Source organism: Dromaius novaehollandiae, chromosome 13 (assembly GCF_036370855.1).
Source record: "Dromaius novaehollandiae isolate bDroNov1 chromosome 13, bDroNov1.hap1, whole genome shotgun sequence".
NCBI classification, from domain to species: domain Eukaryota; kingdom Metazoa; phylum Chordata; class Aves; order Casuariiformes; family Dromaiidae; genus Dromaius; species Dromaius novaehollandiae.
Window position 1 is genome coordinate 22,781,684 of NC_088110.1, and position 24,792 is coordinate 22,806,475.

Consider the following 24,792-nt stretch of genomic DNA (forward strand, 5'->3'; position numbering starts at 1 on the left):
AAACTGTTTCCCACTCCTACACCCAGAACTGTCATGGAGGGATGTTCTCTCTCATTAAACTCCTGGTTTCTGCCACTGACTTCCATCATGGATTCAAAATATTACCTAACTTCAAACAGCCTCAATTTCCTCATCTGTGACGTGGAAGTGGCCAAGGTTCACTCCCCTTTGGGCACAGTGGTGGCAAGTGACTGGTTTGTAGGTTCAATGTAAATCCGCAAGGACTGAAAACAAGTCCAAGCAGTTCAGACCTCATCTTCACTACAGGCTCCTTGGGTGACCACAGCAAATTGCATTATCACTTGTGAAATGGCAGTAACAGCACCTAGGCAGTCTAGAGCCAGGCAGATGGGAATATGAAAAATTTATAAAGGCACTCAGGCATTAAGATCATTAGGAGGGGAGGGCAGAAGGGGGACACACAGACAAACCTACAATAAAGAATCATTTATGGCTTTTCCATTCTGAGTACTGCCAGCTCACTGCACCTATGAACCCCACTGCAACCTGTTTACACCACAGACCTCATTCACAGAGCTATTTTTACAGTGCTTGAAGCAGCTGTGACATGTTTCTTATTTAACTGCCTGCTGCCACTGTGTGCAGAGACAGACTCCCCTAGTCTGACTGTACCAGTCACATGAAGAAAGCTCTGGGGCAAGCACAGCAGCAACCTCCATGGAGCGATCAGAAAGTGCTCTTTCCCTACACACACAGCCGACAGCAGGCTTTGACAGCCCAGTATTGCTTAGTCTACCAAGGCAGAGATTATCACTCAGGAAAGAGGCTATTCCTTGATATTTCGCTAAGATGCTTTGTCAGATCCTGGATCTTCAACTTCCAAGTCCAGAGAGCATTGTGTTTTCTCTCTCCTATTCTGCCCCTTACAGTGAGCCTTCAGGCACAGGCAGGAGGCAGAGAAGATTTTCTAGATCCTGTGCTGGCAGCTGTCCAAGAACTGTTCAGAGATTTGGAATGTCAGCATTTATCACACCTCTGCATTTCCCCTGCACTTTGCTCACTACGCAGTCTCTCCCAAGGCTTCTGTTAGTCTCTGGCTAAGGCCTGCATGCTCTGCGGTACCTGGACCCTCACCGCCCTGGGCAGGAGTGAACTGGCAAGAGCACACATCCCTTTCCTCTGCTGAGTGGACAAGAGCGTGGCACAGCAGGACTTCCCAGGCTATATCCTGCCACCAGGGAACAAACGAAAACCCTGTTTACGTGTCTTGGTTTTCAAAGCAAACAGACCAGAGCTCACACCTACACTTACAGCAAAGCCCTGGACCAGACAGGCTTCTGCAGTGACGGTGACCATAAGATACCATATATGACAGAAAGAAGCTTGGGAGTATCTGTGAAGAAAGCACCACTATTCAATGGCTCATTGTCACCCTTAGAGCAACTTCCCTAGGTTGTTTCTAAAATACAGGACTGCTGGAAGCCATATCCTGGTGGACACTATGTTAGAGGCACACAGAGAGCCCACCACCAGAACTTACTTGGATCCATCTCCACTAAAACTTTCCATTCTTCCATTTTGTGCAGGTCGATGCTGTAGAGGTCACTGAGAGTGAACTGGCGATCGCCCACCTCAAACATTCCCCCATACACATAGAGAACCCCATGCTTCACAGCCAGCATGGCATTCGAACGTGGACATGGTTCCACTTGTTGACCCAAGGCTCCATCTTCTTCCTCCTCCTCCTCCGATTCAGACCTCTCTCTCTCTTCTGCAGGCCCAGAGATGACCTGCTTGATTGTCATGACAGTCCCATCTTCTGCCACCACCTCTTTGACTATCTCCACCGGGCCTTGTGGAAGTTGCTTCTCCATCTCATCTCCTGTCCCCTCTGCCTCAGCTTGTCTGCCACGTCTTCGTTTCCTCTTCTCCGACTTTGGTCCCTGTTAATAGGAGAAGGGAACAACGTGAGACTGGGTGTGACTGTGTGCAGCTAACAACATGTACAGCAGCTAACAATGCTATGGATGCTACTGGGAGGGAGGTGGGAGAATTTAATTATTTTTCACTAGGATTGTAAGTCTCAGGTGATAGGTGCAAGCTCCCACAAAGCATGAACTTCTACCAGCCATAAAACAAAGGGCAGTGAAACCCAGGGAGAACCTGTGGTGGGAAGCTGTTGCCTCTGCTAATGGCAACATGGGCTGGAGAGAAGGAAAACAGCTCTTTTGTTCTGTCTTGCAGGCATGCACACATGCATGCGAGCATGCACACACACGCATGCACTCTCAGTCCACTAGCCTGTGACAGGAGCAAAAGAAAATAACCCACCATTTTGTGAAATCAAAACAATTGCTGGGTGCTAAATTACAGTGCTTTACCAGGAAGCACTCCAGGTCTTCAAAGTACTGTATGAAAGGGCTGGAAAACAGTTGGCTAGGAAGCCAGAAGCAAACACCTGAGTGGATGTTTGCCTGTTATTATGTGATTGACTTCTACTCTTTGAGAACAAAGCCAGAAACAATGGAGGTGGAAAGAAGGAAGTTCAACCAGGTCATGTGCACCTCACTTCCTACTTGAGAGCAGTTCAAACAAAGACAAAGATCTGAGGGTCATATTTCTGAAGTTCTTATGAGCCAAGAGTTAATATTTCATCTCTTCTAGCAGCTCATCTACAAGAGGAAAAGCAGAGAGTTTTCCTGATCCCAGTGCAACACAAGATCTTTTCACAGTAGCTTCTACTTAACTAGCTCACGTCAAGCTTACATATCTGACCTGGAGCTGGCCTCCAGTAAAACACCGTAACTATGTTTTCATGCTGCCTTGCTTCGTTTTGTATTACACAACAGGATGCATGAAGCCTGAGCCTGGGAAGGTGAGGGGGCTTTACCTCCTAAACCATTCGCACTCTGTGCACAACTACCAGGGCTAAGAGGCTTCCTTTCTCCCCAGAAGGGTCAGAGTCCACATCAAATTGTGGGAATGGGACATGGCAGCATAAAGCTAGAGAACACGGTTGGTCTGGAAGCGAAAGTCCACTACAGTTGCACATTCCCACCTTGACGCCTATAGCCTTTTCCCCTCTCCACAATTAGCTGGTCACAGACCAAAGCAGCAACCACACCTGGTGGCTCAGCTTCTGGGATACCCTGAGTTACTGGAGATACAGACTTGCTCCTGGAGAAGCCCACTGCAGGAAAGTTGCACGGGACCCAAAAGGGCCCAGAAAAAGGAGGTGTTTCAGACAACCAAGGGGGATGAACTGAAGACATTTGCATTATATTCAAAACATGACCTTAAGCTGTCCAGGAAACCAGCGGTTTTTCCCCATATCGTAGAAATAAATATCATTGAAGAAGTCCCCTTCAATGCTCTCTTCCTCTTCCTCATCATGCACACCTCCAAACAGAAGGGAGCGGTTATTGGGACTGATCGCCACAGAGAAGCCAGACCTGGGAGTAGGTTTCACTCCAGAGGGGTTGAGCCGACTCCATGCCCACTTGTCTGCTAATGGATAAAAGGAAACATGAGCATCAGCAAAGGGGAAACTTGATCATTTTCAAATCTTCCAGGGCCCTTCAGTTCTCCAGAAATCTTTCCAAGTATCTCAGCAACCCATTTTGGACACTCTCAGAACTGCACAGTGCACATTCAACAATAACATTAATAGAATCACTTGCATTTCCACTTCAACCACTCAGCTAAGCTGCACATCCCTCTACCTGTAGAAACCAGTTGTGTCTTCAATAAAAGCAAATGCAGAGAGCTATCTTCAAGGAGTGCTTTCTGGAGGAAGAGGGGCCTCTTAAAAGGTGTAGGCACCTTCACAGGAAGGTAGAGTTCACAACAGGACTAATTATAGCCTTAGAGTACCAAGGAAAGGTACCCTGGCTACACCAATGGGGCCCACCCCACACCAGTTCCCTCCACAGGTCCCTTCTAGAGAACATCTGATCTGCCAAGTTGCACCATTGCCTTAACATCAAGGATAAGCACAAAACCCATAGTAAGGCGGCCCAATCACACTTAGGAGGAGTACTTAATGGTGGGAGAAGGTTTGTGCCCTCTCTGAAGCCCTCTACTTTTGCTCCAGACCCTTCTACTGTGGATTTAGAGCAAAGCCCTAAAATGCAGGTTGGGAGAAGCATATGCACTGGCTAGGAACTGCACGCTTCTGAAGAACTGTAATTTCAACAAGATAAACTATAAAAAGGACTTAACGCAAGTAGGCTCTGGAATCCAGGCAATATATGTGACCAACCCTCCTTCCCAATTCCCTCTTCAGTACTGTCAGGTCTAAAGACATCAGTCACAATTTTAACATTTTAGAAATTGAGCTCAAAGAAGATTGCCCCATTCCCTGAGCAAAGGACAGACTACAATTCTTTCTTATGGAAAGAGATGGTGGAATTCCTATTTCTGGGGACAATCACACATGGAGAAAGACAAACAAAAAAACCCCGCTGTTGATAATTTCCCTGCATTACCTAACCTCATGAGGTCACTTCCCAGCCTTGTCTATTAGAGTCTAAGAATGACTGATCTCTACCAAACAGAGCTTGTCAGGAACAGGAATTTCCACAGTGTGGGAAATTCTGCAATCCCAAAGATTTTTTGTTGTGAAATAGAATAGCAACAATCAAAATTTCCCAGAGAAGAGGAATTTTAAAACGTTGCTTTGATTTCCTCCCACACAAACACCAAAAACCTTCTAAACACCATTTCCTGTAGTTTTTCTGAAGCTGCCTGAGCAGGCCAGGGCTTCTCACACAGATTTGCAAGGAGCCTGGAAATCCTCCACTCCATCTCAATCTATCCCAGGATCAACAGGGAAGCATCAGCATAGACAATGCTGTGAGCTAGGAGTGATTCTCCAACAAAAAGTACACCCAACCTTCCTCAAGCAGCACTGGAGAAGTTTCTCACAGAAGTTTCTAAACCAGCTCCATTCCCCCAGCTGTTTCACTGTGTCAGAGCCACCATCTACCTCAGCTCTAAAATCAAGTCCCCTGGAGCTGAAAACCATGACTCTCCCTACAGGCTTCAGCTAACCAGCAAGCTTTGCTCAGCAAGGGAGACCCAGCCTCAATCTTTTCAGGACAGCAAAATGCACAGGGAGAAGGGGACAGAACAGTTTTGAGGTCTACAGTCTACTGCAGACAAAAGCACCTTTTTCCCTCGTTTCCTTTTACAGAGCACAGTGGTGAACACACCTTCTGCCTGCATACGTGATGGGGAAAGGCCTGTCTTCCTTCTCTAGTACACATAACCAAAAAGGAAGACAAAATTCCTCTATTATCCCTCTGCAACTGCCTTTTTCATCACCCTAGCTCCCCTTTCTAATTTAGAGTCATGGTGCGCAAATGCACTTAACTACTCCTGGGAAAGAAGAAATATTTAAATCAATTCATGTGCTATGCTTAGCCCCAAAGCAAACTCCAGGACATAGTGCTTTTCACTACTAGGGAAGACTTGTTCTAGGTTTTGGGTTTTTTGGGCTGTTAACCAAAGCAGAGAGGGAACTTGTATTCACAGTCCTGCAGCATCACCTCCAGCGCAGCCCTCCTAGCTCCGATGCTGGTAGCCTACCTTCCTCCTTGCCTGAGCCTTCAGTCTTCAGCAGGAACATATCTGTATGCAGCGTGCCCTTGTCAACATCTTTCTTAATTCTCTGCGGAGAAGGCAAAGACAGGGATGCTCAGTGAAACAGCTTCAGTGGATCAAAATGCAGGGGGGGCCAGGCCCTTCAGGGCTTGGGAAGTCACCCACATCGGGATGGTGGTATGTACCATTCTTAACTCACCACCCCACGGATTAGCCCAATCACAGCCTGAATCTGTACATTCCCATGATGAAAAAGCCAGCACAGTAACTGCCTCCCGGGGAAAAGGAGAAAGCACACAGATCGCCACGCTGCTGCTCTGGAGCATCAGGCAGCTCTCAATCGCAGCGTTCGAACCAGGGATACATCCTGTGCTGAGCAGTACAGGAGTTACTGAGCAACCCAAATGCCCCAGGAGGGAAGGGAACAAGCCAGAACGGACAGTTGGAGGCTGCTGTCTCATGACCTTCAAGCACGCCTGGCTCAGCCCCATCCTACAAGAGAGCAGTGGGAAACGCGTAACAAACCATAATTAACTTCTGCCCGTGACACTCCAGAGCCTCCCTCCACTCAGTGCTTGTTGGGGTGCGACACATACCATGGGACTCGGAGCCATACGAAAACTGCAGGATGCAGTTTAAGGGCAGGAATTTTGGCATCCAGGGAAGAGAAGAAAATTGTCACAGGGGAAAAACTGATTTTTTTTTTAGGGAAGGAAGGAAGGACAGGTAGCACCAAGGAAACAGGAGACCCAAGTTTCTGCCTTTTGCTGTGCCACAGAGCGTATCAGGTGCTCCCAAAGGAGACATGCAACATCTGTGCCTTGACTCCTCTACCTGTGATTAGAGCAGATACCTGCTCCACAAAAGTGGCCCATGACAACTTCCCATAGGGCTTGCGAGGCCCTCTGGGATTCTGCCCTCAAACGCCGAGCAGAAGCTCAGAGCGTCTGTGCGGTATCACTTGCAGGGCCCAAGCTTAATTACAGATCTCTTGCAAGGCCCAAGCTTAATTACAGATCTGTGCTTAGCACACACTTTCAGCCCCTGCCACCTCCCCATTTCCATCCCACTACAAGAGCAGAGGTGACAGTGCTCCCTCTCGACACCACAGCCTGTCTTTTAGCATTCAAGGTCCCAAGAAGCCTTAAGCAGTAGCTTTCTCTGCTGAACAGAAACAGAACAGAAGCCCCATTTCCACCCCTACTACAGGCAACAGCAAGACACCAGCAAGGGCAGGATCAAGCCTCAGCTGAGCTAATTAAATGCATCATTTTAAACGCGATTTTCCTCTGCTCCTTTCACTGTAAGCCCCTGTACTCCAGTGCTCATAGCAACATGCAGCATATGAAAGCAGCACTATGCAACACCACCGTAGGAGGTCTTTTAATAATGTCATTATCCACCCATCCTTCATGCAGAGCTCCTACTTCCGCGTATTTCCCATCCTCCTGGGGGCAATGGCATTGCGATGCTGTGTAACAGCAGCCAGGACGCAGGCAGTGGATCCCAGCAGAAGCTGGGGGCAAGACCAGCGTGCAGGAAGGAGCAGGGCTCCAGCACGCCTGGGAGCACCCCACCACAGTGACGGCCTGGTCCTGCTGCACAGCCGTACCCAACCCAGCACCTTGCAGCTGACAGGTTCTGCTGCTGCAGGTTGTGCTGCATTGTGCTGTTATTGCAGGGCCCAATATTCAACTCTTAGGAAAGAGAAAGGCGGAGAGGAAAGGGAAATAAAATGCTTTGGGGGCATGGCACAACAAGGCTGTAACCTGGATGATGCTGAAAAGGCCCAGGGAAAGCTGGCAATGAAGCACTGGAGGAAAGAGGAGAACTCTGCTCTCAGTGCAGCAGAAGGGAAGCTTTTGCTTACTCAAGGATTGGGGTCTGCCCTTAGGGCTGTGTTGGGGAATTTTTTGTTTGTCTTCTTGCTCCCCACATGCACCTGTGCCTCCCCGTTATCACACCAAAGACATACGCTCTGCAAGACACGATGTCTATGATGGAGAAATCCCCTTCCATGCTACCACTTCAGAGAGGACAACAACTGCATTATTCTACCTACGGTCCCTGAGCAACCGAACCTCAGGCACACCAGGGACAGCAGACCCGCAGGAACAAACATCAGTGACAGTCTTATCTTCTGAAGAAGGGGATATACCATGATGACTCCTTCAGCCACTGCCAGCTTTCCAGCAGATGAAAAACAAGCAAGACAAGTTTCTGCACTGGTGAGAGGTTCTGAGGCACAGCTCGAGGACCTCTGGTGTTGGAGACGTCACAGCCTGAGGGCCAGGAGCTCCCTGCTTTGAACAGATCCCTGGGAGAGGGTCGCCAGGACAAGAAGGGAAAGAAACACTGCCATCAAGGAAAGGTGCTCTAGGTACCATGTACACCAGTTACATACGCTGGTGGTGCATGTATACTGGCATCCATAGCAGCAGCCTACAAGTTCAAGGGACTGTGAGTCACCTTACAGAGCAAGTAACACATTCTGGCAATGTCAGGCCTTGCTGTCCCTGTCACACATCCAGAGTAGCAGAAGTCACCAGCAAGCTGCAAGCTGGGCATGACTGAGCTACAGCAGCCTTTTTAGTCGGTCCCTCACCTCAAAGACCCTTTCAAGTCCCACCCAAGTAAACGGCTGTCAGGGATGGATGCAGAGAAGAGAGGGAGGGAGGGAAGGGCAGGGGGCTTTGCACCTCCTTTATAGCTTTGAAGGCACCTCAGTGATGGCAAAGTGCCTGCCTGCTCACCATACAGCAAATGATGTTTGCTTCCTCCCCCGTCCCAGGTGGGTTCCTGCTTGTCCTTAGACGCTAGATCCAGCACATATACATACGTATAGAGGACACACAGGGTGAAGGTGCAGAAGCACAACTGTCAAGCACAGCAAGATGAGCACTGTGTGCATGAAGGGGGAGGAAATAACATATACCGAGAGCGCTGCCGGCTTCAGTATGATACAAGCTGTGAGAAATAACTGCATTATTTTTCTCCTGAAAACCACACAGCTCCCTGTAGTAAATACACTGCATATGCAACATGACAAAGCTTCTTGGGCTGAGAAAACCCCGATGAGGTGGAGTGGGAGTTAGTTATTTGTTGTTGAAGAGATGCTTGTTTTCTCCAGCTCACTCTGGCTCAAAAGCAGACACTCCGCCAGCAAGCAGTGCACTGCTGCTGGAGAGCAGAGAGCAATCCTCCCGCACCCAGCACACCTAGCTGCCCCAAGCAAATCGCTCCATCCATCGCGAGGGGCTCCCGTTCCCCACCCATCCTTCTTGCCTTGAGGTTCCAGATGTTTGCTTTCAAGCTGAAAACTCGCTTGGACATCCACAGTCTATGGTTTGCACATACAGGTGAATTAGCAAGTTAGAGGAGTTTTGCAGATATTAACTAAAAAACTCTAGCCCCAGTGACAGAGAGCAACAGACATGTTTTATCACTTTTCAAATGGCAAGGAAACCGAGGCATGGGGAGGAACGGGACTGCCATGATTCCCCACTTATAACTGCTAAGCATGCTTTAAAAAAAAAAAAAAAAAAAAAAAAAAAAAAAAAAAAAAGAGAGAGAGAGAGATCAACAATGGCCAAATATATCAAATTAACAGAAGCTCTTGGCAGGTAGAATTGCAGAGCAAACCTTTCCTGCACGACCCTGCAATTCAGGCAAAAACTACAGCCCTGCCACAAGCAATTTTCTAGCAAAATCTCCTTCAGTGTTGGAAAACTCGCTGCTAAGAAATACATGCTAGCTTACTTTGGCATCCAAAAGCCTCATACACATGTAGTGCTGGCCCTCCCCTGCCTTGCAGCCTGCGTCCACCTGCAAGGTAGAGCAGCGTCAGCCTCCAACAGCTCCCCGCTGCATTCGGCGCTCCAGTCAGGCGCAGCGCGCTCACGTTGCCTAGCAATGGAGAGGTCTCATTGCTTCATACAGCCGAAAATGCAGCTTGCTGCAGCGAGCCCCATCCCCAGCATGAGTAATGGGCGAGGACATGTTTAAGATCAGCAGGAGAGCAAGTCTGAGCTCCCCGCAGGCTCCTGCGGGACATTTAGGCAGAGCCAACAACATCCCCTTCTGCAGAGGACAGCAGAAGTTACCGTTATCATTTCTAGGCTGAACATGAAACGGATGAACACAGGGACACACACACTTTAAAATATCTGGCATGTTATTGTTTAGTTGTGCACCAACATCTCATGTTAGTCACACTCCGGATTGTAAAGCTCAGATTTACTTTTTCACCATTTACACCCTGGCTGCTCACCACCCGAATTTCTCCATCCTAAGTCAGCAAGGTCTAGCGGCTGGCGCAGGCAAATGCACGTCCGGGTACCAGGGCTCTTGCCCTGGCTCTGTCCAGACTCCTGGAGGGCCTTAGACAAGTCACTTGATCCCTTCTGCCTCCATTCAGCCACGAAAGAGGCTCTGTCAATTCAGGCTTCCCTTAGGATTACAAAAGCAACTCAGCTGCGCCCTTGGACTGAAACAACCATCTTCAGGTCAGATGCAGGGGAATTTAGCAACATGGACTAACAGACATTACTGAATGTGACCCTCCACACTCAGTTCTGCATGCGATTGCCGCAAACCAAAGCACAGACAAAGCCTCCTCCCTCTCTCCTGCCTTCCCAGCTCACAGTGCCTGCTGATTAGACTGAAGACAGGAAGATGGATCACTTGACCAGGAAACATCTCTGGCTGCAAGCCGATATTGCTGCTCAGGCTTTATGGAGCGCTAGCAGCCAGCCTGGTACAAAGATGCCTAGAATCCCACCCATAACGATGAATCTCCTGGGCTTACATCTCCTTTTCCCCTAGACAGCGTGCACTATACCACAGGGCACAGCTATTCGGGTACTGTACTTCAAAGCCTATCTACAAAGGCTAAGGAGACCACAGGATGTAACGCAACAGAACAGCCCATTGCAGGAAAGCAGTCCTGCCACTCCTCCCGCAACGTGATGGCCACATCATGCCCCGATACTAACACAGAGCAGCAATTATGCTTTCCACCCTTCTTCTCTCCAGACCAATTCACGCCACATGCACTCAGTGCATGCCAGCACGGATCAGGTCTGGCTTCAGGAGGCCTCCATGCAAATCTGCACCCTTTTTACAGCACATGCAACTTAGTGTTGCCTCTCATTGCAAGAGAAGTCTCCACATGACGTGCTGAATGGTGCTTTGCTTGGACACCTGCCTGGTTACATATGGTAGAGCCCAAAGATGTCTCCATTAGAGAGGCAGATGAGTGTTAAGACAAGGAGCAGGTCTTTCACTGCACCTGCCCAACTCCATTTTTGTTTCCCTCTACCTTCTACCTGTTATTTCTCCCTAGAGTACCCCACCAATGCCTCTGTGGGCTGTACACAAGTTTATAAACTAAAAAGCTCAGCTCCATAATCACCCATAAGCAGAGAGACAAAGAGAATTAAATAACCACACATTAATGAAACTGTACTTTTCCTAGAGGACCTAAATCTTGCTGAATGAATTTTCAGGACCATACTAACAATTTGTCACCGATGCATCTCAAGCAAGCTGCACAGAAAATTCTGTCCAGTGCTTTGGTCAGTGTGCAGCTGAGATGCACCACTCCTGCCTGAAAATGCACTTGTGCTGCAAAGCCTTGGCTGGGAACGGCACATCGGAAAGTAGCAGACTCAGCTCTCCACAGTACAAAGGGAGTAAATTCATAACTGCCAAAACATCAGGCCTGGGCCTGAGAGTCCAGAACGGGAGTGGCTATTTTCATCTAAAAGCTGTTTGGAGCTGGAGAGGAACTGCACCCAGCTCTCAGCCTTGCTCTGTGCGCTGCAGAAAGGCTGAGGGCTTGTTTGTCACAGCAAAAGGCTGAGGGCACTCTTGCATTCTCCTGTCCCTTCTACTTCTATTACCTCAAAGCAACCCAGAGCAGTGCAGAAGAGCGCACCTTGCTTAAGCGGAATAGAACCAACTGCAAACATGCACCAGCTTTTATATTTCCACAGGCCACAGTGTGCACCTGAAAGCCAGGTGCTTTCTGCAGCATGAGACATCCACATCTAGCATGCAGCCTTCTCCTATTCTCAGGAGCGAGGGAGCAGGACAGAGTGAGGAGCAGGACAAAGCCCATTCAGGTAGAAAATCCTCTGTATTGTTGCTGCTGTTTAAGCAAATGTACATCTGAGGAGCAGAGCCCTCAGCGCAGGCCGTGAGGAGGCACAAATGCTTCTAAATATATAGACAATCTTCTCTCTCCTTTCCCTCCTTTTCTTCTTTGTTCATTTATTCAGATCAGAAGAACAACGCGTCCTCCTCCCCCAGTGACACGCTGCTGGAAGCAATGCCTCTCCACTGAGACAGTAGCAGCAGGATCTGGGTCTTCTGTCTGCATTCGCAACATTAAAAGCTTTTGCAGGAGCCTTTTGCTCAATGAAATATTTACTTCCTCCCTCCCAGCATGGAGACAGGGATACTTGGTCAATGAGGACATATGGTCTAAAGGGCTATCCAGTATAAATTACCATGACTAAAAAAGCAAGAAGCAGAGCAGAGGAAGCCTGGTGCTCATCAAAAGTCATCTTCCGCTTATTGAGTTTGCTAACCGGTGCTGCTTCCTTAACCCTTTCAGTGATGCAAGAAAATGCAAGATTTCTGGCAACTGCTGCTTTTAAGCTGCAAGTGCTGGAATGTGGCCCAGTAATTTCTGAGAATGCTTTAAGCTGGCAATAACCATCACTGTTGTCATCACAGTTGCTCATTCCTGCCTCCATGATGTCACCTCCTTATGTCAGACTAGATTAGCAGGGAAATTATTTCTTTTAACCCATTTTAAACCAATATTCATTTTAACCATTGAATTTTAATTCATTTAACCAAGATCAGCTCCTCAATCACCACACAATTGCATGAACATTTGGGTCAGCACAAAGGGATAATCAGAGGGCAAGATGCCTCTTCTGGTAGTAATACGGGCTCGCAGCAGCCTGAGCCCTCCCGCGCAGGAACAATCCAAGGGCACAGTTCTGCAGTCGCTTCAAGCTGGCGCATCCACAGGCTAGTGTGGAAAGGGCACTTCGGTTACCATTGTTTTCTGGACATCTGGCAGCTGCCTGACACGCAGAAACTATTACATTGTCAGTCAGAGCAGCAGGCAGTTATGTGATGAGATCGTCAGACCCTGCACTGGAGACAAGGTTTGCATAACCGGGCACATGGAAGTAGCAGAGCAGAGATTTCAATTTTACTTTCCCAAACTCTAAGCACTTTGGCCTCTCCGAGCAGCCAAAACACAGGACCCCACAACCAGCACAGGTCAAGACCATCCCCTTTAGTTTTTCTTCACATCAACTGTTCTGTTTGGCATCCAGGAAAGACCACATTAGCTTACCACCCACCTGCTTGGAGTAGCCCCCGTAGATGATTACGCTGCCCTCAGGAGTGGTAGCCATTTGACATCCAGATCTTGGAGCAGGCCCAATCCCAGAAGGAGCCAGCTTGCTCCAAGTGAAGGAATCCAGGTTGAAGGCGTACACATCGTTGTAATAGATGTAATCTCTAGGGAGAGCAAATTGGCACACCACGGCTTTTTACAATGGCTGCCATTTAGGACAGGATAAAACATCACTTCAGGAACAGCACCAGGAAATGGTGCAACACTATTGAACTCCTTGCATTGATGGCCTTTCTGCCTCTGTAGCCATAGCAATGTGCAGTCTAAGCTTTGCTGGGGTGAAGGTTACCATTGTGGTACAACAATATGCATTTGACAAAGCTGCTTTAAAACATTTTTTTTTTTTAATCTATGTTATTCCTTACTACAACAGAAGTTTCACCAACTCTCTCCAGGAAACACAGTTCCAGGCAATTTAAACCAGAACACAAAAGATCAAAATAGATTAGGGCTATGTCTGTCTAAGGAAAAAAAAAACAAAAAAACAAAAAACCCACACCCATGCTCTCTTTCAATTAGCCAACTTACATACAGAAAGCTCTGCACAGGCTAAACTCCAAGTACACAGCCAGCTCTAGGGCAGGCTTTGAAACCTGTACTGTGCTCCCAGGGACTGCAGTTATGCTGCCTAGCACCTCTGAGAAAACACGTAGCTCAGCCCTGCTCCAGCTCCCAGGACAGTGTAGCTGTGACCTCCCATGGTACCTAACTGCCTATCGGGAGAGACGCTTCTAAGAAGAGAAGGCTCTTGGACAAGACTCAGAGGCCAAAATTGATGTCCTGCGCTTTAGCTATGAGGATGAGGAACTGCTTCAGTCATCAGCTAAGTGGCACAATGGTTTCTTGAACACTTGAAGACTTTAAATCAAGATCACTTCTCTTCCTAAAATAAAACTCTAGTTCAGCTCCAGTACTGCTCAGGATAACCCTTGCATTAAAACCCAGCTTTCTGTTACCAGTGAAATTCTATTGTCTTCGTTACAGAGGATTCAGTACCCCCAACCGTCCCACAGTAACCCACCTTGCGCTCTCATGGAAACCTCCAAAGACAATCAGCTGTCTTTTGCAAGCAACCATTCGGTGTCCGCTTCTTCCGGAGGGTCCTCCTGATGCCCTGAAAGGCAAAGCGATTCCGCTCATCAACAAGGTTCCCCTTCCTGTTAGCGTGCTAGTCCATTTTTATTTAAGTCATGGGCTGCTAGGCTGGTTGAGTTCAGCTTCTGTTCTTCTGGCACAGAAAGCCATAAGGAACTTTTTTTTGCCTTAATACGTATGTATGCTTTCCTCCAGAACGGTACGTGTGCTCTTCCTGTATTGCTTGGTATTTACAACACAGGGATTTTGCAGTAACAGTTTTATTCCTAGTGATAAGCCATCTAGCCTCTAACAGTACCCAAAGTCTTGAAGTCTTTTCTGCTATGACTCAGGAGCTAGTTTTTCAGGAGAGTTTAACGAATAGCAGTTAACTCCCACAACTACAAGAAAGGCACTCCAGACAGAGATGCCTTCTCTAAGTAGCAAGTAAGAGCCAGAGACTAGCTCTGACATTCACTCCTCTTCAGTGTCTTAGGAAATCACCTTCCATGCTGTCTTAACTTACCCCTCTGCAGGTAGGATATAACATCAAACTAATGAGAATACTCTGTAAATCACTTAGATTTCCTCAAGAACATAGGCACTGCAACAGAACAAGTCACCACTATTATCTTACATATTAAAGAAGCAGATATGTATCACTGTTCTGCTCTTGTCAAGCCTTCCTGACCTTTCAATTAAAAGTGCCACTTCCATTTCCAGGAACAAGCCACAGTGCCCCAACTGTCACATGCAAAAGCTTCAGGCAAAGCCAGGCAGCCTGCAATGACATTCCTGACAGGCAATAAAGATCCACCTTCCCTTATGTTCACCCACAGTCAGAGCATCAAATTGGAGACAGCAAAAAAAACCTCAAGAACTCTTGAAACAGAGGTGACTTCAGGCCTGGCACAGCCCCCACAAAAAAACAGGGTTTTTCCTTTGCTTGTTCTTTGGCACCCTGGATTAATCTATCACATTTTCACTCTCACTGAGGAGTCTACCAAAGTGCACAGTTAGCACCACTGAACTCAGCAAGACTTCTCAAAGAGGCAGTGTTAACATGCTCTAAGTGCCTGCAGAATCAGGGCCGAAATAAATAAGAAACCTGCTCACAGCTGAAAACAGCAAAACCTAAACCCACAACCCTACTGCTACACTTTAACTGGCAGCAGGTAGCTGTAAAGAGCAGTGATAGATTTCTGTGGAGAGAGAAAATGAGGGCCCTCGTTCACCATCAAAAATGACCAATCTCACACCAGTCATAATGAAGAACTCCAAGCAGAACAGCAGCATTTGGATAACACTGAATTAATACTGATTGCCTGGACTCTTTATTCTAACAGCGAGTACAGTCTTCTAGGCATTTAGCGGATCTTTAAGAAGTACCCTGCAGAACAGCACCTCTAGTATTAATTTCATCAAGATCTGAAATCATGATTTTCTTTTCTGTAATAAAGCTTCCACATTATTATTCCAGAGGATGGAACTTTTTTTGGTTAAGGGGGGGATTAAAGATCAATGTTTACAATAAAATCCTGCTCTCAGAGAATTTCTTCTTCTTGTTTTTCCACCAGGCTTTCTCCAAATCAAAAATCAGTTCTGAATAATAAAAAGTTTATTCATTGACACATGTGTTTTAATAAACAAGCTCCCAGAAGTGAACAATTAACTGTATGTCACAAAAACATCCACTATGGGGCCTCATCCAAATTCAGAGAAGTTTTACTGGCACCATCTCCAATTGCTCTCAATTACAAGGCTGTTCTCCCCTTTCCTTAGGGTAGCAGTATAAGCTACAAGACCAGATGCCGAAACATGGTTCCAGGAGGTATCATCCCAGCTATCCTTCGCTTCAGCATTAAACATTGTATAGGAATCAGGTCTAAATGACAGTTTATAGCCTTTGACATAAAGAGATGCCCTCCTCAATTTGCAAAAAACACTGTTAGAAAGTATTTTTACATAGAGGTATATGTAAAGCTGAGGTCCTTCTTCCCCTCTCTCCAAACACAGCACTGTAAAAATTAATGACATAGTCCAGCAGGGCTGCAAGTAACATGCAACTGTGCTGCCACTCCAGAAGGCACTTGCTGCAAGCTCAAAGCCTTGTTTCCCAAATGCAGACTGCCTCCCTTTACCTGCATCACTGCTCAGGGTCCAAAACAAACATTTTGGAAATAGTTTCACAGACTTTATGATTAATACACTACTTCATGGGGTTGACACCAGAAAGCAGACATGTGGGAGGGAGCTGTAAATTCTCCAGACTTTTTTTAAAAATAGATTAAAAGATAAGTCTGGATAAGGACTGGCTCTGCACATGTACGGCATAAGTCTGATCAGAACTGTTCCATAAGGAATTGACTGATGCTCGAGGAGTTACTCTGGGGCTTATAGTAGCATAACAGATCTGAATTCAGCCCCCAGATTCAAGGTTTAATGACTTACATGTCACAGAGGGTGCACAATGCATAAGTTAGTTACTTTCTCATTCACTCCTTCATCCAGAGGCTGCTCTGATGAATCTTGGTACCTTTCCTTAACAACAAAAATGATGATGTATAACCCATCAAAGAGGCTTTTCAGGACAAAGCACTTTTATCCTCCAGCACACAAGGAAGCTGAAGCCCAGGACTTTAACATTTAAAGTCTTACACTTGCAAATGCAAACACAAATGTTCTGTTCATTGGCATGCACAGATACTGTACCCTTGTGTCTGTATACTCAATTATGAGGCACAGAAGTGGCAGGTACCTTGCACATCCAACATACAACTTGAACACACAACTGCCATAGTAGCACACATCCCCAAAATCAAATTCTTTGCATATGTCAATCAGCTGTTACATATTTGGATCCTGATTTACCAAAGAACAAACTTACAAGAGTCACTCCTGGTCTGGCAGAGGAAATGCACTCAATGAGACACCAAAATATCCTTCCTCTCTTTAAGCATCTTTCTACCTTTTTTGCAGAACCTGATCTTTCTGGTGACAAATAGGACACGAGCAAGAGGAGCCATCAGTCAGAAACAAACCTACGCTGAAAAGCATCCTGCACCGCAGTGACTGCTCCAGTTCACTCTGTAAACAGCGTTAAACATACGCTTGTGAAATGCTACTCTGCAATATTTATAGCACCACATCTCACAAAATTGTTAAGAGAAGTATCATAGCACTCATTAGCATCCCAGTACTAAAGGGAAGGGAGCCATAGAAGTTTGTAGGCAAGACAAATCTACATAGAGGAGGGATCTGCCAGGCTCCCAAGCACAACCCCAGTGCGTAACACTCCCTGTCTCTCTTCAAGGCAGTGCAGTGGGCCACACAGAGCTGACAGGGAATGTTCTCCCTAGGAAAGAAAGAGGGAATTAGGTTAAAATATTACTTAGCTCTAAGGCAAGGTGACAAACAGTTCATGCACTGAGGCAACCTCGTGCATCACACAAATGGGATGGCTGTTCCAGTAAGTCTGCAAAGCCAGTTCCTGGGATGTTTTCTAATGGGCTGGGATTTGTTGAATTCGGCCTGTCTTTGTGCATGCAAAATGCAAGCAAGTACAGCTATATGTATTTTATTATTATATTATAATTTTTAAATCTGTCAAGTAGACAGTCATGTTCAGCAATGACTGGCACCAGGAGATCATGGAGGTTCATTTCCCCATCAGCCTTTGCAGACACAGCACAGGACTGTTCATAGTTTTCTCTTCAAGCACTTTACAGTCAAGACTCTTATGGCACCATAATGACCTGTCGCATGAGCTGTAGGCCAGGAAGGACAGCTTAGTTGTTTGAAATCTAAGCTCTAGCACTGGAGTAATCAGATTTCCTAGAAGTGCAAGTTCAGATCATAGCAGGGTCATCTTAGCTGTTCACCACACAGACCAATACGCTCAAACCTGAATTACTGGGCGCATGTCACCTCAGGGAGACTAGAGAAACAGAAACCTTGTTTCTACATCCAGGCATCTCTCAAAAGAGTAATTATGCTGTTACTGTATCGTATGCACTAAAATGACATCTCCCAAAACAAACTGAGTTTACTCAATACCAGTCTGTACCCCAAATATATAACCAGGCCTTTATACAGGTAACACTGTGACCACACTGGACACAAGTGGAATTATTGCTTTGACCATGCCTTATAGCTGCCCACTGTCACCAATCATCCCAAAAGGTTAATGGCAATCAAACATAATCAGATGCTTAATTTCAGACAGACATGAGAAACCTATGTGGAAAAATGACAGGCAGCAATGGGGGCCTCGGTAAGGAAAGCAAAGTATTGACGGAAGGGAAACGCAACATGCGTTACGATCATAGTTTTAAAAGAAGTATAATAAAATCCCTCGTACAACTCAATCATTTCTGCCCTTTCCTCTTCCCCCTCCCCAGCAGACTGTAATCAAGATGCCATATGGAAAAGGAAAGAGGCAGCAGAAACTTGATTTTCACACTCAGTCAGGTTAGCATTAAAACAAAGACATCCCCTCCCAACCTCCTCCGCCAGATGCCTCATTAATGCAGCTCTTGGAGCTCTGCCTGAAGATGGGGAGGAGATGCACTCTGTTTTATTCAAACACTGGAACCAGGACACTAGCATTATAAAAATTCCAGGAGGGCCAAAAGACAGACATCCATCCAACACCATCAGGAATGCCTCAGGTGGAGCTGATCCTCCATGGGGCTGGGAGTGAAGAAAAAGAAAGATCATCTCTCCAGGGCCCTTCCACCCACATCATTTGTGATGATGACTTAGGAAATGTCCATCCATTTATCTATTAAGAGACAATGAACTATCAATGTCTCCAAATGCATCCTTTCACTGTGGCACAGCTACCAAGGTGATGTGTGACGATCATTGCCAGGGCACAGAGGGTATCTCTGAGTAGCTGGGAGAGCTTGATACATAGAATTTGCTTCTGCTTATCATGGGATCTAGGAGCTCACCTTGCCAATCTGGCTCCCTCCTTACTATCCATAACAATCTGTCACAACCTTGAAACAAGCTCTCTTGCCATGGTTTAGTCTGCTTGGGGCCTGGGACCGATAAGTGTGTCCTGCAATTTGCAGCACTTGCTAACTGTGCTCGGCACCCGGGGAGGGAGCACGTGCTCTCGCAGAGCAAGTTGCACCCAGGGTCCCCCAGGCTGCCCTCCCATATGGGATAAGACACAGGCCGATCAGAGTCTTATAACTACCTGATATCCTCTTCCCAGGCATGTCAGGCACTGCAGTATTTGTTTGGGTAGTGGAAAACCCTAAATCAGCTCTACAGCAAAGCATCTGCAAACCCACAAGAGAACAATTGGCGCCATCAGTGGTGGAACTAACAAAGCTTCATCTGGATCCTCCAATGGCTCACAAAGAACAATCTCCCGCCCTCGCTTTCCCTGCAGCTGGGTATTAACACAGCTCTCTGGTAAGGATTTTCTGGTATCTAATAAAGAGTTTGGTAAAGCATCAACCCTTTCTTTCAGCAGGGACTCTATGGGAATCATTGCTTCCTCTCCCCCCGGCCCTCCTGCCTGCTTTCATGAAACTGGTAGGGACATAACATCCAAATTCTGCCCCCTTTATTTGGATAAGATTGAGCAAGGAATTCAGCAGTTATTTTGGGGGAGCTGGGAGGGGTACAGTCACAGTCATTACGTCAGCTTCTGCCTAACAACAATAGGCAGAGCAGCCTGCACAGTGACAGGTCTTTTTAATCCTTGTACCTCTTAAAGAGCCCTTCATCATTTTGGATAGCTTCTCTCATCCCCACTTCCCAAAGTCAAGCAGGGCTCACTGGAGTAAAGCTGGCTTCCTGTACCATGACAAATTACAGCTGTTATTAGATTAACACTGCCAGGTCTGGAGCCAAAAAAAAAAACCACACACTGATGGACAGGAACCAGACACCTAGGAATTAAACAGTCTTCCCTCAGCCTCCCAGAGGTACTGAAAAGGACAGTCCATGGGATCCTGGTAGAAAGGTCAGCTGCCAGGATCCTGTGCTGTGAAACATCCTTTTAACCCAGCCCGTTTTGAACTCATAGGGTTTTTTGCACACTGGTTCTTGCAGTCTGTATATGCCCCCCACAACCTTCATGCTGGCGTCTCTTCAGTGCTACATTAATATCAGCAAAATTAAACCTCCAAATCCCCCCTTGTCAGGCAAGAGGGGGAAAAGGCAGACAAGCTCCATGACTCAGTGTGTGGCCTCAGGCACGTACCAAGGCAGAGCCAGGGTGTCCATCTCTGCATAGCTCACTCCTAAATCACCCTCTCAATTACTGTGCCAAGACAGACAGGTCCAGACCACAGGCACCCACACTTTGTATGCAGGGCAAAAGGCAATTGGCCCAGGCAGATTTAGGGCTCCCCACCTGAAGCACAGTCTAGAGTTCATGCCCAGGAGCTTGGCAGGGTGAGCTGCTGATGAGCAAGTGTTGCTCAAAAGCTGCTGCTTTCCCCAGTGTACTGCCAGCTTGAGGGCAACCTGCACTGGAGTTCCAGCCCACCCACAGCTGTCCTCTGCCCAATCCGGCAGCCAAGACAATCCCAAGGTCCTAGAGAAGGTCTATGGCAGAGTTGGAATCAAAGCCACATCTCCTGCCTCTCAGTCTACCAGCTGACTAACCAGATCTCTTTTCCTCTCATGCAAATATAAGTCTGAGTAGCAAAGCCTAGAAGACAAAGGTTAAGGAAATATTAGCAGAGGACTTTGGGCCAGACCCACAGAAGACTTCCAGGCTCCTTAATTCTTGTCAAAAATCAACAGGACTTTTAGCACCTAATTTCCTTGCTGGATCTAATTTATTTGCTTGTTCATCCCAAGGAATCTTAAGGCAGCAAACGCCAGTTACCAGGAGTGAACCTGGCTCTGTGGATAGATACTTAAAGCTGTTTTCTCAAGCAATGGTAAAATTGGCTGAGATCCTTCAAGTTCTTGTACAGCCCAGCCACGAGCCCAGACAGATGGAGCAACACGTAAGGGGTTTTTTGAAGTTGCACATCTACACTTGCCCTGGCTGGGGCAGAGATTGCCTTTCTCGACTCTTTTCTTCAATTAGACAACAGCCAAGCACACCCATACTCCAAAAATCATTTATTAAACAAAACAGCTTTGGCCTCGTAGACTCAGGACATGTCTCATTTCCACTTATTCCCGGAGGCTGTCCTCTCTACCACTGCTAGCATGGGCATCTCTGAGCTCAAGGGAGGGATGGGCAGACAGCTGGGAAATCACAGGACCATACAAGGAACCAAACTCAGGCCATACCAGCACAGTTCCTCGTGAGGTCAACATCGTTCAGTTCAGAACACACCACTTACTTGATCTGCTCCCAAGTCTTGGTAGCCAAATGCAGGACCCAGAGATCCTTGTAATGGTAAAACTGCTCCCCGTTGGGAGATGCAAACTCCCCGCCAAACACCCACAGCTGCCCGCCGCCTGCGGGCACCACCGCTGCCTGCCAGGACAAGAACGAAGAGCTGGATCAGAGGAGAGTTCAGAAAACAGAGACAGAAGAACTTTATCAGTCAAATGTGCAGCTGCCTCCGAATTCCAGAGAGCAGACAAGTGGCAGCGGCTGCTGCTGCATCGCTTGGCAACGGCAGCTCTCCGAGGCTGGGGGAAGGGGAATTTTAAATGTAAAGTTACTCATTGTTTGGCGCACCTTCCCTACAGCAAAGGAAAATCAGCCAAGGAGCTGGGCTCTTCCCAGCATCTTGAGTTCCAAGAGGAATGCAGCATTTGCTGGGAAGCATCTTGGGATTTACTTTAATAACAGTACTTCAAATCTCTCTTCGGCAAAAGGGGAAGCTCTCCACAGCTAAGGTTTGGGAACAGTTCACCCATCCTTTAGTCATGTAAACAGCATCCTGCAGATGACATGCTGGTGGCTGAGGAACTCCAAGCCACATGCAGAAAAGGGGCATTTCCTGCCTCTAAAACACAGGTAACCACCACAGGGCAGGCACAGTAACCAGTGGAGGGGAATTATTTGGAAAAGGACATTGGCAGTATACAACTACCCTTTATATATTTGTATATATACTTTGTAGATTATAAAATAATAACTGGTACAGAAACCAAGCTGTAGCACAAGTTAAAACCTGAACCTTCCCAAGGCCTGAAAAGCATTGCTTCTGCCTTTGAATAAATAAAACCAAACACAGAAGGAAACATGCACCATTTGGACAAGAGGAGACTGTCAATGCTTTGTCCAAGGCAAGTATTAGAGAGTGTTAAAAGGATTTATTTTATCATTTTTGCAAGGAGCAGCACCAAAATACCCTGCTGGTACAGGAGTTGACAGTTAAGAGGCAGGGAGAGAAAAGCAAGACTCCATTCAACTGAAGTTATCTGCAGAGGGACCAAGCAGAAAAAGGAATGAATCCCAAAAAAGGAATCTGAGCAAATGTGTAAGTTTATTCCATGTCTGAGACCTCTTGAGGTCGTTACACTATAAACAAACTCTTTCACACATGTTTTTCCAGAATTCCTATCACGGACCAGAATTGGGATAATCATCTCTTTCTTTGGAAGGGCTTAATTTCCTCCCTGTCTGATGCTAAAAATCTCCTTCTTTGCTGTTGGCGGGATTAGACATGTGTCCATGCCCTGACATAAGCCAGCCTATACATGCAAGGATTAAACACATGAGAAAATACTGGGTGTGTCTGCAAGAAGCATTTGCGGGAACATGAAGTTACCTAACCAAAGGAGATGTGTCTGATTTTCATGGGTATCTAGTGCTTAAAAATTTAAATGCAAGGTATATATAACAGCCTGCTTATAATTGTGTGTGACCTTCTGAAGAGCTGGCTCCAAATTCATCGCATAACCAAGCCCTTTTCTCTCCTCAGACAACCAACAACACTGGTCCATGGCTATTCACACTTCAGCTCTATTGAACTGATGCAATGAAGCAGCCAGGGCAACTCAAATGAAGGATCCTGTGTCACAGACCAGAGATGAGAAATGAGACTATAAACATGCACATACCAACCCACAGGCACATTCCTGTTTACCTCTGAGCTAATAAGGAACATGGGTTAAAAAGAAAGAGGGAAGAGAACAAACCAGTCAGTTAATGGAGCTGAACAGTCTCCCGTTCAAATGTAATTAATTATGAGACAGAAAATTTACTGTTGAAGCAGAACTCCTCAGATAGGTTTCTCATTTCATTTCTGCTGTAATCCCATTGCAACTCCCCAGCGCGCAGCCCGCTTGCTCGGTTCAGATTCAGCTGCCAGACAGCCACCTGCTGGCTGCCAACACACCAGCAAGCACCACCTAACTCCACACCAAAGTAACCTCCTTCTCCCTCAAGTAAGCAAATATTCCAATTTTTGGTCTCCTTATGGAATTTGATCATTGAAATCAAGTATGATTTTAAGCTCCATGAGGTAGCCTAGGTAACCAGCCGGAGCCTTTCAATCCACGGAGGCACATGGAACTGAGCAAGACTAGCATTTAGGTGCAGCGTAGCAAGGGTATATGAACCTTCCCAGAGTACTGGATTTCACTGGGAACTTTTAAAAAGCTTTGGCCATGAGTAAGAAAATAACATTCACATCTTGTATGGCAGCTTTTGAAATGACAGGTAAAATAATCTATCAGACAGCTGGCAAGGGGCAAAGACCCGCAAAAAATACAAGTCTACAGTCTGGTTCCTAATGCACAGACATTCACATAGTATAAACAAAAACAAATCTTTCATCATTACAGCCAGCCACTTTAATGACAGAGACACCACTGCGATGAATTCCAGGTGAATGTGATCAGGTGCAATATCCCAGAGAAAACTTAGACAACTTCATCAACTGCCTTAGTAGACACAGAAGAAAAACAGCCCATCTGCCAAGGAAAGACTGCAACCCAAAGGCAGGACACACAGCCAGTGCAAGAGGCCCAGCCTGCTGTACTGCTGGGACACTTGGCAAAGCCCAATTTTTACGTGCTAGCAGGGATACCTTACACTGATGGACCTTTTGTATTGCTGGAGTGGCAACATCTGCAATGCCTACAGACACAGGCCTGTGGTCATTAAAAAATAATCATGCATGGCAAATGAGCCATTCATAGCACTTTGGTCAACTTCTGAGTTGCATTCTGACCAAGATCTTTAAAATCCCAGTGCCATTCTGGGATCAGGGATGGTTGGGCTGGTCCCCAGAGTGCAGCAAGACAGCCCATCTTCAAAAGGGGAGCTTCCCCCCCATGAGTTCTGTTTGAATCCTGCTGAACCCCCAGCTACAACCACCCCAAATCCTGGTTCCAACCACTTAACACCTCCAGAGGCCACTCAGTAATCAGAGAGCAGAAGCACCTTGGAAGGTCTTTTCCGGACCCCCTCAGCACAAGAGGGGTGATGACACTATTGGCAACCCATGACAAGGAAGATGCAGAGAAGACAGAAACCCTTGGAAGCAAGTGCAACTCCCATCTGTCCTTGGGGCTGCGTCAGAACAATTCCAAGTGCTGCTCCGTCACCCTGAACTTTACCTGGTGAGCACATCGCCTAGGAGGCGGGTTGGGGACCTCCACTTTAGTCCAGCTGTTCTTCCGGATGTTGTAAACATACAGTTCATTATACAGGTATGTCTGTTAGAAAGGAAAGGAAAACATGCATCACCACAGCTCTCCATTCAACAGGATCAGTCTGTCCAAACACAGGCCCCTCTGAAGGTTACCTGCGTGTTAGGGGAGAAGAT

The 24,792-nt window shown here is 46.8% G+C and overlaps 1 protein-coding gene across 2 annotated transcripts in view; it reads right to left on the minus strand.

Annotated features, from left to right (window-relative positions):
• Window positions 1-24,792, minus strand: part of KLHDC4 (kelch domain containing 4) — a 29,701-nt gene that overhangs the window by 1,531 nt on the left and 3,378 nt on the right. Inside the window, exons 4-10 of one of the 2 annotated variants that reach the window (XM_026107943.2) lie at window positions 24,584-24,682; window positions 21,406-21,542; window positions 14,028-14,120; window positions 12,951-13,110; window positions 5,551-5,632; window positions 3,257-3,465; window positions 1,502-1,904 (exon numbers count right to left, since the gene is read on the minus strand). In XM_026107943.2, coding sequence (XP_025963728.2) covers window positions 1,502-1,904; window positions 3,257-3,465; window positions 5,551-5,632; window positions 12,951-13,110; window positions 14,028-14,120; window positions 21,406-21,542; window positions 24,584-24,682 — 1,183 coding nt within the window. Of the gene's footprint in view, window positions 1-1,501; window positions 1,905-3,256; window positions 3,469-5,550; window positions 5,633-12,950; window positions 13,111-14,027; window positions 14,121-21,405; window positions 21,543-24,583; window positions 24,683-24,792 lie in introns of both variants that reach the window. The other variant, XM_026107942.2, reaches the window with a different exon arrangement.